The 16488-nt window shown below is 38.3% G+C and overlaps 2 protein-coding genes across 2 annotated transcripts; one reads left to right on the forward strand and one right to left on the reverse strand.

Moving 5' to 3' along the window:
• The first annotated feature begins 346 nt into the window (after positions 1-346).
• Positions 347-3457, forward strand: LOC131311558 (trihelix transcription factor ASR3-like). Its single transcript, XM_058339052.1, has 2 exons — positions 347-1360; positions 2905-3457. Exons 1-2 carry the CDS (start codon positions 601-603, stop codon positions 3192-3194), a joined length of 1050 nt encoding a protein of 349 aa, XP_058195035.1. The 5' UTR covers positions 347-600; the 3' UTR covers positions 3195-3457.
• Positions 3458-4083: 626 nt separating this feature from the next.
• On the reverse strand, positions 4084-7368 carry LOC131311400 (uncharacterized). The gene is made up of 2 exons (XM_058338845.1): positions 6910-7368; positions 4084-5237 (listed from the first exon to the last, which is right to left on the reverse strand). The coding sequence occupies exons 1-2, from the start codon at positions 7306-7308 to the stop codon at positions 4329-4331; spliced, it is 1308 nt and encodes a 435-aa protein (XP_058194828.1). The 5' UTR covers positions 7309-7368; the 3' UTR covers positions 4084-4328.
• Positions 7369-16488: the final 9120 nt, after the last annotated feature.

A 16488-nucleotide genomic window follows, 5' to 3' on the forward strand; every position in this document is an offset into this window, starting at 1 on the left:
GCTCTAGCTCGATTACTCGACTTGACTCTAGCTCAAGCTAATTTAGCTACTTTTGAGCGAGTACTTCACACCAAAATTTGACTCAGCTCGTTTGCAGCCTTAGGCTCTGTTCCACTAAAGTTTTTATCATTTGATAATATTTATTTTTCACTTTGCGAGACAGTTCATTTTCTCGCGATACACCACCTTTAATTCTTTAGCAGAACGGACCTTAGGCAAAATGACATGATTTCCAAAAGGAAAGATAAAAATAACATTAATACCCTACGACTTATAAGTATAGAAATAAAAATTGGATTACCCTAGAATTAAAGGGCCAATAAAATCACCCAAAATCACAAAACCCCTTAAAACCTCCCCCTGTTTTTCTCTCTCCCACCCCTGCTCCTAATCTCTCTCTCTCTCTCCTCTCTCTCTCTCTAATTACAGAGAAAGATGCGGTTTTGCGACATGGGTTATGACTTATGACCCCTCTCCACCCCTCTAAACCAACCCTCCCACAAAACGCCGTTACTCCCCACCAATCCAACCCCGTTACTCCCCACCAATCCAACCCCGTTACACCCCTCCCCTCACGTGCTTCCAAAACCCCAGCAACGTATGGCCCTGGAGCGATTGACCCTCGCTCCGCCGCCCATCGCCGTCATCTCCGACGCCACTGACGGCGGCGACCGATCGTCATCGGCGGCGCGGCTGCCACGGTGGACCAGGCAAGAGATTCTTGTGTTGATACAGGGTAAGAGGGTGGCCGAGACCCGGGTCCGACGTGGCCGGGTCGCCGGGATGGGACTCGGGGCGGGCCAGGTGGAGCCCAAGTGGGCCTCGGTCTCGAGTTACTGTAAGCAGCACGGGGTGAACCGGGGCCCGGTTCAGTGTAGGAAGCGGTGGAGCAACTTGGCCGGAGATTACAAGAAGATTAAAGAATGGGAGAAAACCCAGGTGAAGGACGAGGCGGATTCTTTCTGGGTTATGAGGAATGATCTGAGGAGAGAGAGGAAGTTGCCGGGGTTTTTTGACAGGGAGGTTTATGAGATTCTTGATGGTGGGCCCACGGCGGCGGCGGCGGCGGCGGAGGGTGGTTTTCCGGTGGGTTTGTTGTTGGGTCTGGGGGTGTCGGCGGCGGAGGAGGAGGGGGAAGAGGCAGCGGGGGAGGAGGTGGAGGAGGAGGGTGGGGAGGTTAGGGGAGAGGCGGTTTTTGATAGCGGTCGGAGCGCCGCGGTGGAGGATGGGTTGTTTTCGGATTTCGAGCAGTCGACGCAAGAGGAGGGTAGCGGTGGCGGTGGCGGTGGCGGTGATAGGGAATTTGCGGCGGCGAAGGAGGTTCCTTTGACAAGTGTACCTGATCCTTTCCCATTTCCAGGTAATGTTTGGATGGCATTCAATTCTAGGTTATATTTGACAAGATCATGTGATATAGTAGTGTGTGCGTATACATATAATGAAAATTTTCCGTGTGTATATGTATCTATATTGTTGAGTTTGTGATGTTTGATTCAGTCAATTTGACGTTTGACTTGCTCGAAACCTAGACAAGAGTATTGCTGTAATTGATGATGTAAGCCTTAGGGTATAAATACTGGCTATACGCAGCCAATGTAACTTGTAATCCATTCTCTGCTGGAAACTGGTATGATCCGTGATGTACTAACCATGTAAATGTCTCTGTGTCTTTCGTTTATTTTCTTGATTTCTTTTCGCGCGTTATGTGTTTGTTGGTTTGGCTTTGGCCCGATTTCTCAGCATATATGCATGCTTGTTCGGGGTCATATCCGATTGTTGAATTTGACTGAGTTTGAATTGGATATGTGGACCTTAAACATTCTATGATCCTGTTCTCTTTTTCTCGTCTAATCTCCGAGGTCTGGTGGTCTCTGATTTTGGTGGTTGGTGATGGGATTTTCCATGAAATAACTAATGACTTCTTATTTGAAGCTTTCTTTCATTTTTTCTGTTGTTTAATATAATGCTAGAAATGTACAATTATTTCTTGGCTTGGACTGATGGTTTTGCACCTTGCTGTGTAACCTTTTGGATTTGCAAATCCATCCATTGTTTTTATGAGACCACGTTGATTCATTTGTAATCATCTTCTTTTACGGAGACAATCGACTGTATTCTAAACTGAATCCATCTCGTGCAGTACTGATTGTGGTTTATTATTGAAACTTTTATGCAAGTGTATCGTCTGTTCATAGTGGAGTACATAAAAAGAAGCCCCAATGGTTAGTCTAGTCGGTTGGTGGGTTTGCTCCCCACATGATCATGGGTTCGACTGTTGGGGTCAGGCTGCAAGAAAGTAATTTCTTGTGAATGCACCTTCCCTTGGCTAACCTTTCCTACGTCAAACCATATAACCATAGTCTAGGATATTTCGTTCTACAAAAATTGGTAGCACGTCGTTCTTGGGTCTGAATTGGGTATGTATTTGGACTGGATATTTTCCAGTCACAGAATATATTGAACCACAAGACAAAATATGCAATTCGGGAAATGGTGGCAAATTATCTGGTTCCATCTGTTCTATTTCTGATATCCAAACTTGGTAATCTATGTGCTCTTCCAAACTATTTCTTCATTCTGTTAAAGCCAAGTCCCGGGTCTCTTTAGACATCAATGTTTGGCTGTAGTCAGCACAGAATTGAAAATATCGGGATAAGAGTTTGGTATATGTACGTAAATTTTAGGATAAATTATTGTTTGTTAAACTAAAAAGAGGTAATGGCTGGAAACACAAGTGCGCGCTCTAGTTATAATGTGGGGTTGTGGTTTTGTTCTCTCATTTACGTCTGATGCACTAGGTGCATATGGTCTCCCAGTGCCATGATGCTTTCTAACAAGAAAGAAACAGTTCCTGAGATGATGTTGTGCTGTCATACCCTGCTGAAACTAGCTTTTGGTCCACAGGTGCAAAACATGGGATGCAGCAAACCTCAAACCCGGAAATGGGAGCCAGATCTGAGGCAGGACGTAAACGTAAACGGTTTGCTGCAGACGGAGATGAGGAAACAAACACCCTGCAGTATCAGCTGATTGAGATTTTAGAAAGAAATGGGAGAATGCTGAGTGCTCAACTTGAAGCTCAGAACACCAATATTCAATTGGATAGAGAGCAACGAAAAGACCACATGGATAGCTTAGTTGCAGTTCTCGATAAGGTGGCTGGTGCTTTGGGAAGAATCGCCGACAAGTTATAGCAAACAGCCATGAGAAGAACATAGTGTATATAGCAACACAGGTAAATCATAGCAAAACAGATTGTTGGGGAGGCTGAAGGATAAGTTGAAAGTATAGGATTTTCCCCCTCCTCTTTTGTTTTATATTCTTTGTTCCTGTTTTCCTCCTTTGTGGCTTATTGCCAATATTATTATAGAGTAGTGAAACAGAGAATAAATCATGGATTTTGAGAGTTATCAGCTTTCATGTAATTCAAGTTGATATCAAGATTTTGTCTTCATCATGTTGCTGTTACTGATACAGATATCTGAAATCGGTTCTCAGTCGTCACTTTTTGAATTGTCACGCTCGGTTACTGAGTTTTTGTGTGCTGTTTTCGAGCCAGGAATTTCCTTGGGGCTTCGTTTCCAATTGGCTACTGAAAGCATAGGATCCTAAGGTGACATTGCTTGCGTTTTTGAAATGCAGTAGCCCACAGGGGTAGCTACAAAGCCGGTAAACTTCAGATGTAGAATAACATGAACGAACTTGGTACCAAGCCAAGGATGAGCTTTTCATGAGTAATAACACAGTTCATTGCAGGCTTTGGACCGCTGTGGTAATGACGACGATTATTAACAAAAAACCAAAACTTGAAAAAGAAATCAAGGATCAAACCAAGGCGTGCTTGCTATGGACTGGCACAACCATGGATGATACCAAATCATTGAGAAAAATTGGATCAAATTGAGTCCTCAGTTGGCAGCATATTCTTATCCATCTTCGTCATTCCTTACTAGTAACATACTCCTACTTACAAAAAAAAAAAAAAAAATCAAAACCAATAACCCAACACAAGATACGAACATTATGGGTTTGGAGAAAAAATTTCGCCTAAAAAAACCACTGAACTCGCAGTAAGAGAAGAGGGGAAAAAACAAATTCAACCGCTTCATTGTTATCCAACAAATACCCTACAAAATCAACTCAACTGACATTCAAAAAAATGCCAACCAACCAGTACTAATCAAAAAGAAAAAAGAAATTCCAACCAGCAGTTAGCCAACCTGGGGTTTGCTATTTGAAATCCACAAAGACGTGGAGTGACCAAGATCTAAAAGCATATTACAGCATAAATCCAACTTAGGCAACCTCTTCAGACCACCAATGGAACATCAAGTAACAGTGTCATCCAAGTTCGACCTGCTCCGGTAATTACGACATTGTTTCTTAACTCTAGTACTTGAAGATGCAGCACTTGATTCCAGTTCATCCTCCATGTCTCTGACATCACCACTTTCGGTATCATCAGTATCATCAGCAGCAACGCCAAGAGGACAGCCTTTTTGAATCAATAACTGCTCAGAACCATTTTCTTGGTTTTTCTTTGCCTCATTGCTACAATCTCTTGGTGTAGCATCCATTGCCTTCTTCCTTGGTATGAACGTTACTGATTTTGGAAGACCGGATGATGCAGTCCCCAACAGTGACGCAGACTCTTCAGGCTTTGCCATTTCTGCGAGCTTAAGAAAGTCCATACAAACTCGACTGCTCGACTCAACATCAACTTCACTAGCTGAATCAAAACTGTAACGTGTATATTTAGAAGGATTAAGTAAATAATCCGGAACCCCGAATGTATTTCTGCGCAACGAGGATTTATCATCCGAAATTGTGGTTGCCGTCAACAAATCTTTCGGATTTTCTGACGCTGCTTCAAAATCTTCCTTACAACCTGGGTCAAACTTGACACGTTTCTGCTCCTTGGTAGTCGCTTCATCGTTCTTCCTCTTTAATATTGACTTCGGTTTACCACCATCTCCTGATGCTTTAATACTAGGCTCCTGAACGTCTGGCGTGGACTTATCACAACTATAATGAGGATCAATTTTGTTAGCTTCTACTCCACCTTCTTTCAGCCTAATTTTAGCAGCCAAGTGATTGGCATGGGAATCAGGTACTGAGCTGGGAATAATATTGTAAGAGTTCAAATATGGTCCATGATCAGTGACATCCCTCATATACAAGACATCACTTGCATTCTCTCTGCCCGCAGCCACTATGTCATATTCATCTTCCTCTTCCTGCAGGTAGTTTGACACTTGATAAATAAAAATAACAAAATATCTCAAAGTTAAAGAAATAAAAATCAAACAAGACTAAATAATAAAAAGATCCAAAGAACCAAAACTAAAAGCTTATAAAGGATGTATAAAAATATCAGTACATACAAACCAAAGCCAACTAAGTTAAACATACGAAAATATGAATCTCAAATGCTAAACAATCCATAGCTTTGTACAGTTCATGAAAGATGATCGTCAAAATATTATCACGCTATTGTCAATTTGGCAAATGTCAATCGAATTTGGACAACAATTTAACTTCTTTGTTTCTAAATCTTTCCTGGATGCAGCGGACATCCAATGTTATATTCAAGTCAAATGCGATCTGTAATACGGAATCATTGTGGAATCTTTAATTGCTTATTGCTAGCATAAACTTATCAAGCAATGGCTTCACAATTCACATCCACTTGATTATGACCAAAGCTCGCCACACTTGTTTTGAAAACAGAGAAAAAAACTGCCCTGTCTTGAGTGTATGGCATTGGAGATAAGAACTTGAAATCTAGAGTTTCAATTATTTGTGGCCACTCTTCAGAGAAAAAACTTGCATTGTGGCCACACAGAATCAGATTATAATTGTTTGGGAGCTGTTTGACAAAATATCTGAACGAACCACCCTATGATGACCAAGTAAGTTAACAATACATGTTGCAAGCAAGAATAAAACAAATGCTAGACTTTTTCATTTTCAAACATGTTAAGCAGATGAAACAATCAACCCCTGCAAACAAAGCTCACAGCAATACCATATTTACACACAATCTAGTCTCTCCAATTCCAATATAAACTCACACTTGCAGAATGTACCATTATCTTATCTTTTGATGTACACGAATGCCAGATTAAAATCTTTTTATTAGTGTGTGAATACATGTGGTTATTAGCTAGGGTTGCAAGCAAGCCGAGCCAAGCCAAGCTTTTATGTGTTCGAGCTCGGCTCGCTCAAAACTAGTCTAGCTTGAGCTTGAGCTTGAATTTGAGCTTGAGCCCAAATAATCAAGCTCGAGCTCGGTTACCTCATTACTTAGGCTTTCGAGCTCGGTTTGTTCACTAAACGAGCTTAAAACTACCTGATTGTCTACAAACGAGCAGAGTCTCTACAAATGAGTCATGCTTTTATAATCAAGCCGAGCAGTGGCAGAGACAGTCTGTAACTGTAATTTTCAATAATTTCAGTTTTACCCCCAAACTATAAAGGCCATGATAATTTGTATCCAAAAGTTATACAAATTTTTCTTAGAACACTTGCATCCCTAGTATCTTTGTCAAGTTTCCAAAAAAGGTTCTCTTTTTATGTATTTATTTTCCATAGAGACTTGTTATCTAAATGCCTATCGTAGCAAATTTTAAAATTTAAGTTCATTTTTCTTTTATATTATGGCTGTTTACTATAAGTAAGAAATAAAAAATTCTAAGACCATGTTTAATGGTGCCCACCAAGCTAAATTTATGGCTACCCACTGAAACCGAGTTACAACTAAATCTCTTAAGCTCGGTTACTAAATGAGCTTAAAACAATAGCTCGAGCACATAACAACTCGAGCATTGAGTTGCTTGCACAGCTCGATGAATCGTTTGCACTTTGCATCCCTACCCCTAGCGATTTAATGAAGAAAAAAGACGATACCTCATTATCAAGCGTGCGATCCAATCCAATCGCAGACCTAATCTCCCATTCATCCCCACCGTCACCACCATCGCCCTCCCCACCATCCTCATCGTCGTTTTGATCTTCGACGCCGTCGTTTTCGAGGTCTCTCCGAAGGCGCCTCGAGTTCCTCTTCTTCCGATCCTTGTTGGAGAACGATATCCCGTCGAACGACGAAGAACACGGGGTAACGTCGTCGTCACGCGTGCCGCCGCCGCTCCGATTCCACTCTCTCTTCTCGATCTCGTCGTCGGTGAGAGACCACGGGGATTGGGACGAGGACAGAGGCCCGAATGCTTTCTGGACTCTGGCCCTGAAACTCTCCTCCGCCGTTGGCTCAGAAGAATCCATTGGTTTCTTGATCAGAGAAGAATCCATAGATCGAATCTCTCTCTATCTGATGATTGAAACCGTACAAGAGGAGATAGATATACCGCTTTTTTGAAACGAGGCGGTGTACTTCCAAGTGCAGGAGCGGGTTTTGGGCCAAGTTTGACCCGATTCGTGTAGGAGTCTCTTATGCAACTTGGGCTGGGTCAACCAAATGTCAGCCCAAAAAGAACCCGGGTTCCCCCTGTTGTCCCCATCTAAGCTATCCGTGCTCGGCAACGGACGGCTCAAATTTCATCTTGGTGAACGGCCTGAGATCAGTTTGGATGGGACAACGTGCATCCCAATTTGCCCAAAAAAGTTTAGAGGATGAACCTAGTAACATAATGGGGTGTCAGGTGCGAAACCGTGACAGAACTGTGAGCTGAAGGGTGAAAGAGTTTTTTAAAACTATTCCAAACTAGAGTATTTTTTAAAATTTGTAAGAACCGTAAAACCAGAATTTAGAGCAAAGAATTTTACTAAAGGATTATTTGTGATGCGCTCTCAGTCGCACTCATGTTTTTTTAGCAAAAAGTTTGGAGCATAAATTGAGATTGAGACAAGCTAACCAACAGGGCTAGTAGAAACCTTCATTCTGCCTAACTTTTTTATTTGTCTTTTTTAAGTTTTTTGGTAGATTTGCGTCATTTTTTTTGACTAATCATTCGTTTCTAGTGGCGGATTCAGAAATTTTATACAGATGGGTCACCTCTCAAGCATAAAGTTGATAAAAGTTGTCACAATCCAATATAATAGAAATAATTAGAGGCAGATCCAGAAATTTATTGTTTATTTTAGCTAATTTTATCTAGGGAAAACACTTAAACGAATGATATTGAAAAACATTAAGAAAAAATGAATGCACTAGTGTTTTTGTATGTTTACATGACTATGTATTATTTTTATTTGTATAATAAATAGTATAAGTTGAATTTGTGATATGAGTGGTATTACCACTTCATTTGTAGTGACCAACAATATTTTTGGAGTAGGTTATTACTCCAAGAAATATATTGTCCTTGTAACTCACGATATATGTATCAATACCCTCCAACCGCTTGTCCTCTTGCTTAAATTTTGTACTCGGTAGCACTCATATCTCCTTTAAACATATACAATCAAAACTCTAGAATTGTCTCTTGTTAATCCATCATATCACCTCCAATACAGGAAAAAGTGATTCGCCAAAAACCCTAATATACTCTAGAAAAAATACAGCTCCGTCACATTGTGTTTGGCATTGTAGCTTCTTCAAATCTATGGCAGCGGAGGAAAAACTACATCAAGTTGAGGTGGAAACCAATAGAAATGCGAGGTTTTGTTTGGCTAGATAAGCTGGTAGAAAGCAATTCTGATGACCAAAAAACCCTTCCACCGTTGAAGATATCAGGTAATTAAAATGATTATGTTTTCAATTTCAGTACGTAAGAAAATTTATATCCTTGAGTGTTTTTGGTCATTGTAACTCTAAAAAACTTGTGTTCACAGTTATTCCTGAAAACACGAATATTGTGTATAGCTCACATCAAATTTGTATTCTATTTGAATAAAAATCTTGACTCCGCCCTGCAGATAATACAAAAAATTGCAAGTATACTAATCCAAAGGGTCATATACTCCAAATATTCACTTTTAGTATAATATGGCTTATGGGGTGGGGGATTTGCCATTAGTTATTCATTGGCTAAAGCTCTTGTAAAAATGCAAGATGGGTGTCTAATAATTACTTTACATTTAATGGATTACAATTTACAAAAATAGTTTCGTCAAATGAGAGTTTAACCATTATACAACTTCTCTTTGAGTATTGAAAATCTGACGGATTACAATAATCTCACAAGATAAGAGTCTCTGGAAGGAAAAAAGGGAAAACATTGAGGGGCTTGGAGGCATTTCTTATGTACTTTTGCAGCTTATTTTATTTTATTTTTTTATCGGTAAAAATCACATTTTATTAAGGGGAAAAAAAAAAAGAGAGAAGGAGAGATTCCAACCAAAAGTTTCAAATACTTTTAAGAGACAAAGTTCTAAATACCTGTAGGCCTAAAGCCCAGATCTTACAATAAGCACAAAAAGGGAAAAATGGCGGCCCAATATGTGTTTTGATAATTAATACCCGTCAAGGACATGCTAAGAACATTTGTTAATACTGAAAATATCCTCAACAGGTATTAATTATCAAAACACATCATTGGCCGTCATTTTTCAAAAAAAAAAGGGAAAATGACGGCCAAGGACGTGTTTGATAATTAATACCTTCCAATGACATTTTCAGTATTAACAAATGTTCTCAAATGTTCTCAGCATGTCCTTGACGGGTATTAATTATCAAAACACGTCCTGGGCCGTCATTTTCCCAAAAAAAAAAGAAAAAGAAACCCATTAAGCTCAGCCCAAGAAATCAAAAACAAAACCCTAACCCTTTGAAAAAACTTCTAACCCTGCTTAAAAATCAAACAACTACGACCAAAACAAGCACCGAACGGGTGCCTCCACACCACCAAGTCGCCACTGGCCACCACCAAATGGAGAGACTTTCCAGAGCACAAGCCAACCAAAAGCTGCCGCGGATGCTCACTCAAGCCATTAGGCAAAAATCGTGGCACTCAAAAGTGACCACAGCAGAACCCGACGCGGAGCGTGCCGTCACCCGCCAGAAACTCCTTGCCGATGCAGCTTCTTCTCTTGCACGTAATGTTCTGGAAATCTGTTTTAAAAAAAATACTGTAGTATGTTTTGGAAAAAAAAAAAATACTCGTATAATTAAGCTGGATTACTGTTGCAAATCATGATAAAAGGTAAAAGATGTTGCCTATCTGTAGCGTGAGTTGTCCCTATCTGTCGGCCCTTTGCTCTCTCTTTTCCTTTTCATCTTCCCCTTTTTTTTTATCTGTCTTTCGAGGATTGTTTTGTTAATTCGGTTTTGCTAACCTTAATATGCACATAATTTCAAACAAGTTCAGATATCTATGCATATTTCACGTATATTAATATATTTTTACAAATATCAATACACATTTCTCGAATATTAATGCATTTTTTACCTATTATCCTGCATCATTTTGACGGAAGTTAGAATAATCTTTGTTAATTTGTTTTCATTCATTATTTCCATTTTCAAACACAGATGATTCTGTTTCTCAACCTTTTTTGGCTAACTCTATCAATCAAGGTCGAAAAGATCGAACAAATTAGTCGTTCACAATCAGCACCGAAAGATTCCTCGAAAATTTAAGAATACAATATATAATTCATTCTAGCAATCAAATGAAGTTAATATTAGCTACACACGAGGAAGGTAATTAAATAAAATAAAATAAAAAAGAACGACATTTTGTCAGCACGCAAATACCAACTGCGCAAGTGTTTGCTCGTAAGAAAAAAGAAGACGAACTAATTCTCATTGTTACGAAGCGAGTCTATGAACACTTGAGAGTTGAGACCAAGAAATCATCGGATGTACAGTCGGATATATAGAGATCGAATGAATTACAGCAGGAGAACACAAAATAACGATTTCTTCTTATGGAATTAAGGAGAGATTTTTGGCACCAAGAAATCATCCCCATGAATAGTATTTGGTCGAACGAACATGTTTATTCCAACTCATTAGTCTCAAGTAGGTCATCCACTCATTTATTAATTCAAACACTTTTTTCCAGCATAATAAACAAAGGAAATTATACACTTCAATAGCACAGATCGGAGTAATTCTAAAGGATCATAAAATAATGTTTAATTACTGAGATTCTTTTGGTGGTGGTTCTTGTGTTTGTTGAGTAGAAAACAGAGGAAAAGGTGAAGTCTCCTAATTAAATAGTGCTCACCCATCAGCACCTATTATATGTAGCTAGGCTGATGTCCTCCTCATAAAAAGTCAAGAAAATAAAAAAAGGCTAATGTTCCTAGATAATGTGTAATTTTTATTTACCACGGAAATTCTCATTCATTTCTTCCTTCGACTCCCCAATCCGCTTTCTTCCGAAACCTTTTTTTTTTAAAAAGAATGTAATTTCAAACTCAAATATAACGAAAATGAAAAATAATTTTTCAATTTTTTTTTGCACCGTTTAAAACCTTCTTTTTAAAAAAGTGGAATGGCACCTTTATCATTCAGGCCATTCTCTCTCTCTCTCTCTCTCTCTCTCTCTAATATTCAGAGACGTGCTGACATGCTTGAAAGAGAGAAATTATCAGGATCCTGAATACTAGGAGCTTGATTAAAGGGAAATATTGAAATCAGGGGGAAAGCGAAAATTGAAAACAAACTAAAACACAAGTAAAGATAGTGTCCTGGCGGTCCACATGTTAATTGGTGGGATGAGAGATCGCGGATTCAAGGCGCAGTGGCGGAGTCAGGATTTTGTTATCGAGGGGGCCGGTTTAATAGATATATATTTTTTATCGGAACATATAATTATTATATCATAAGTTTTTTTTGCCTTTGATTTGATTCTTCAGGATATTTCAAATGTCACGTACTTATTTTTTATTAATAAAAGAAATTGATAAATGAGAATGTAAAATAATTAATTTTTTATCAAATTGAAGCAAAATTATTAAGATTATAAGTAACTATACACGAATAATTATCAACAATATTTAAAATCAAGTATTGATAAAATAAAAATTTTAAAAATTGGATGCTCGGGGAGCCGGGTTCCCCCCGAGCCCCTACACACCTCCGCCCTTGTCAAGGCATGCAAAGGACGCCCCTCTAAACTCTAGAGTGGTGGCCTCATGACTCGGGTCTTTGGACGACTCTCCCCTGCAGATTGCTCTGGTCCTACATGGGGCAATGCACCTTTGGATTTTGATCTCATCCCGGGGACTCGTTGCGGGATTTGGAGGCTTTATGTCACGCCCAGAGGCAGCCAGGCAGGTCACCAAGCCTGGTCGCATCCTCCATTCCCTATTACTTAGGGTTGAACCTAAATCTTATGCATGAGAGTACAAGACTACAAGGTGCCCACTGTTGGGTTAGAATTTGCAACAAACACTCCACTGCAGATTTTCCAGAATCTCATAATCTGCTCTCAGAATTTTTCACAAACAGGCACTGTAAGCCCATGGTTCACGTACAGTAGAAATTCCCAACTCTTGTCTAAAGAATGTAAGGAGTAGTAATTTACAAACCACCAAAAACTGGAATCACTGTTTTTTTTTTTTTTTTTTTAACATTAATTAATCATGATTAGGCTATATAAAAACATTACTCCTAATTGTTTTCCTTTCACAAAAGTGGAGCTGCTAAATTTGACTTTAACAAGGTTGTGGTTCGTGCTAATCGAATGTGCACGCAGTTTTCGCAAATCAAATCAAAACTCTTTAATTGAGCAATTGAAAAGTGGAAAAAGGTAAAGGGACCGACGAAGATGATACCGATGGAGCACTGACGGGCACGTTGGGCCCACTCCAAGTTCTGTATAGATGATTAGAGTCGTTCAATAGTTTTATAAAAAATCTGTTCAATCCGATATATGTAGATGCTATATTCAATCTTCCATATTTATTACCCACTCACTTTTTTAAAAATAAATATTAAATAGTTCGGATCATCCGTATGTGACCCAAAATGGGTCATGCGTGTCCATCAGTATCCTATCGGTATGCTAATGATCGGTACCAATGGTAGGGTTCTTAAAGAGTTACAACATTCAGATGCGTTTATAAAATAAAAAAATAAAAAATAAAAAACCATTCAGATGCGTTGGTATCGGAAAAAGTGTAAAAATAAAAAGGATTTTAGCTCTCAATTAGAAGAATGAAAAAGAAATGACAATTGGGTCAAAAAGTAAGACACCGTAGGCCATACTCACTATCCTAAAGTTGATCTTTTTACACTTTTATGTATCTTTAATAATCTTTGATTTTTATAGTAACACTCAATCTAGTAATACTCAATCTACTTTGATTAAGAAATCAAGAAATTCGGATAGTATAATAGTGAAAGCTATAGTACTCCTTTCGTCCCGATTTGTTTGTCCAATTTCGGGTTTTTAATTTATTAAGGAAACCAAATTTTATTCATTGATTTGAAAAATTACATAATTTGATCCATTGATTTTGAAATTGGACAGTCAATTTAGGACATGTACAAATCAAAAAGAGGGCAAACAAATTGGGACAGATGGAGTAATATTCTATCCTAGGTCACATTATCTTTCGCTAAGACTATTCTCTATTGATTACAATCTTTGTTTTACGCTCTGTAAGTGGAGTGGCACTCGAATGGTATGCACCATTTACTCTTATGCATTTGCCGGGAGTTTAATGTTCTCTGACTACAACTAATGACATTGACTTTCGTCGAGAATATTTTTTATTTGTTCTTGTAACGCCCCGATTTTTTCGGAAGCAATATAAAATAAAATCTTAAGAAAATTTGTTAAATAAACATAATTTTTCAAAATAAAGTTTAGTTATTACAGTCACATGATAAATTTATTGATTCAAAATACATTAACTTTAGAGCTGACTCTAGGCTTGATACGAATCCCGAGCATACTCGATCTCCGTTCCTGATATTCTTTTCGTGTCGAACTGCATCATCATTGAATCCCCTCCATTGAAACCTGTGCCCACTGGCAAATTGATCGCCGAAGCAAACGATTTGCCAGGATACAGACGTATCCGTGAGTGATAAATCACCCAGTAGAATAATCCAACCCAACTACCCCTCTTACTTTACAGCTAACAAGTACTCCCTCCGTCCCAATTTACTTGTCTCAGTTCTATTCTAACCGGATAAAAAAATTAGTTATATCTTTAAATTGGTAATGAATTTTATATCCAATATGGATCTTGTTTGATAGATCTCGATTTGTTCTATAATACAATGTTTTCAAAATCACCTAAAACATTATAAATTACAAGATATAATCAATTGAAAAGTGGCACGAACTCCAAAAAGTGACAACTAAATTGGGACGGAGGGAGTAATCGGATAATAAGGATGCAACAAGTAAAACAGAGATTTTTTCATATAAACCAGTTATTACTATCCATTAACCTAATGTGAAATCTAAGATCTCTCCACGAGATCTTTCCTCCCCCAACTGCTAGCCATGCTCGGTCCCATGAGATCACTTCCCTTTGCTGTCGCAGATACACCTAAGTTATATACCGAGTGTGCACCCCAATAACTACAACAAGGGGAAAGTTTATCATGTCTGAACCACAACTAGGGTTCGCCTATTTTATACACCACTTTACAAATCACTTCACAATCATCACTGGACACACGCCAGTTTATCAATTCATCACTGAACACTCGCCAGTTTCAATCTCATCACAAATCTCATCATATCTCAAAATCATGCCTGCAGGGAATTTAAAAATAAAACTTTTCAATTCATCCATTACCTAGTATCGTCTAGGTGAATTCTATTCGCATACCACCTCATGTCTCTAGGGTCCAATCTAGCATATCAAGCAAGAATTTGAACAATATGCATATTACCAAAATAATAATTGAAATAAACAAACAACAAGTGAGGCAATCGCGTAACTTTTTATAAACGGGCCGTTGCCCTTAGTCTGGTATGGTAAAAAATTAATTACAATACAAGAAATTTTTATCAAAAATAAATAAATAATAATTTTATTTAAATATTAGTAAGTCTATGCTTTTATTAGTCGATTTATGAAGTTAGATTACCATATTAGTGATAATATAATAGTGGGTCGAAACTGTACAGTTAACCATCTCAGGTTTAAAAACTGCAATTTGTAAATAACGTATCATTAATTTTGGACCAAAACAATACATTCAATAGCCTAAAGGGGTTAACTGTATTTTTAGTGTTAATTTTCAAAAACAATATGTCCAGGAACATTGGGTTTTCGAAAAGCAGGAGAAAAACGTCGGACTATATAATTTCGATTCGTGTGTTCGATTTTAGCAATTGAAACTTGTTAAAAATCCTCATGTAAAGAGTACATATACTTAGGGAGAAGTAAGAGAAGGATTAATTTACCTTTAATCCGGACAAAACGATTCGGTGGAGTCAGTTGGGTTTTCGTTTGGCGGCGAAAGATCGGTATTCTAGCAGCAACTTTGGACTGGAATAACTTGACCAAACCTCTGCCGTTTTGGACGATTCTTGTGTCTAATGTGAAGATCTTGAAACGCCCTACAACTTCTGTGAAGAAGTCGAAGCCCAAAAACCATTTGAACTAGGAGAAAAGTGGGGGTTTTCATAAGTCCTGTTTGCTGTCTGGAAACAGAAATCCGATAATTTCACTGATCTTTGGACAACGATAACTCTATCAATCCTTGACCGTTTTGGGTGATTCATGGGTCGAAATCGAAGCTCTCGACGCCCTCTACAACATTCGTGGAGAAACTTAGGCCTAAAAACAACAGCAACTAGGAAGAAACAGGCCGTGAACAGAGGGACGTGATATGAACGAAAATTAAAAGAGTGTGATCCCTCTTTTCTTTTTTCTATTTATGTAGTGGACTAGATGTGTTGTATTGTGAGAAAGGAGTGTGGATTGAGGATAAGTATGGAGGTGGTGGAATGCGGAAGGGGAGAGAGATATAATTTAGGAAGAGTTTGAAGGGGAGTGGAAGATTGGTTTTGATAGAATTTTGGTCAGATAGGATAAGAGATGAATATGGATACTTATATATCTAAAGTACAAATATATATCGTATATAAGTGTGAAAATAATATCAATTATACACATAATAATGTATAATTAATAATTCAATTTAAATAGTTATTGAATTAAGAATTTAACATTATAAATTTGTAAAAAAAAAGGGCAAAAAAAATCCGGGTCGTTACAATTCTACGCTCTCGTTTTAAATTATCGCTTTCACAAATTTTAATAGATTGAAGAGTTTTCAAAACGTGATTTCGCATTCTTGCTCACGATCACACACGCGTATTTATGCATGTTCAGAAAAAGAAAAAAAAAAAAAGTACTACCATATGTATTTTTGTATGTAGGTCCATATACGTATTTATTATATAGCCATTACCACGTACGCTCCCTACCGATCACTCTCCAACCACTCATCTCTCACATATGTGTCGGCAATACATATTTTAATTATGAGACCACGTACGCGAGAGATGAGTGGTCGGCCAGTGGCCGTGTTGGTAGCATTATTGATCATAATAAAAGAAAAAAAGAACGTATGATAGCATTGTCCTTTCTTCCCAGACATTGTGA

The sequence above is a fragment of the Rhododendron vialii genome, chromosome 12a, assembly GCF_030253575.1.
Source record: "Rhododendron vialii isolate Sample 1 chromosome 12a, ASM3025357v1".
Taxonomy (NCBI): Eukaryota; Viridiplantae; Streptophyta; class Magnoliopsida; order Ericales; family Ericaceae; genus Rhododendron; species Rhododendron vialii.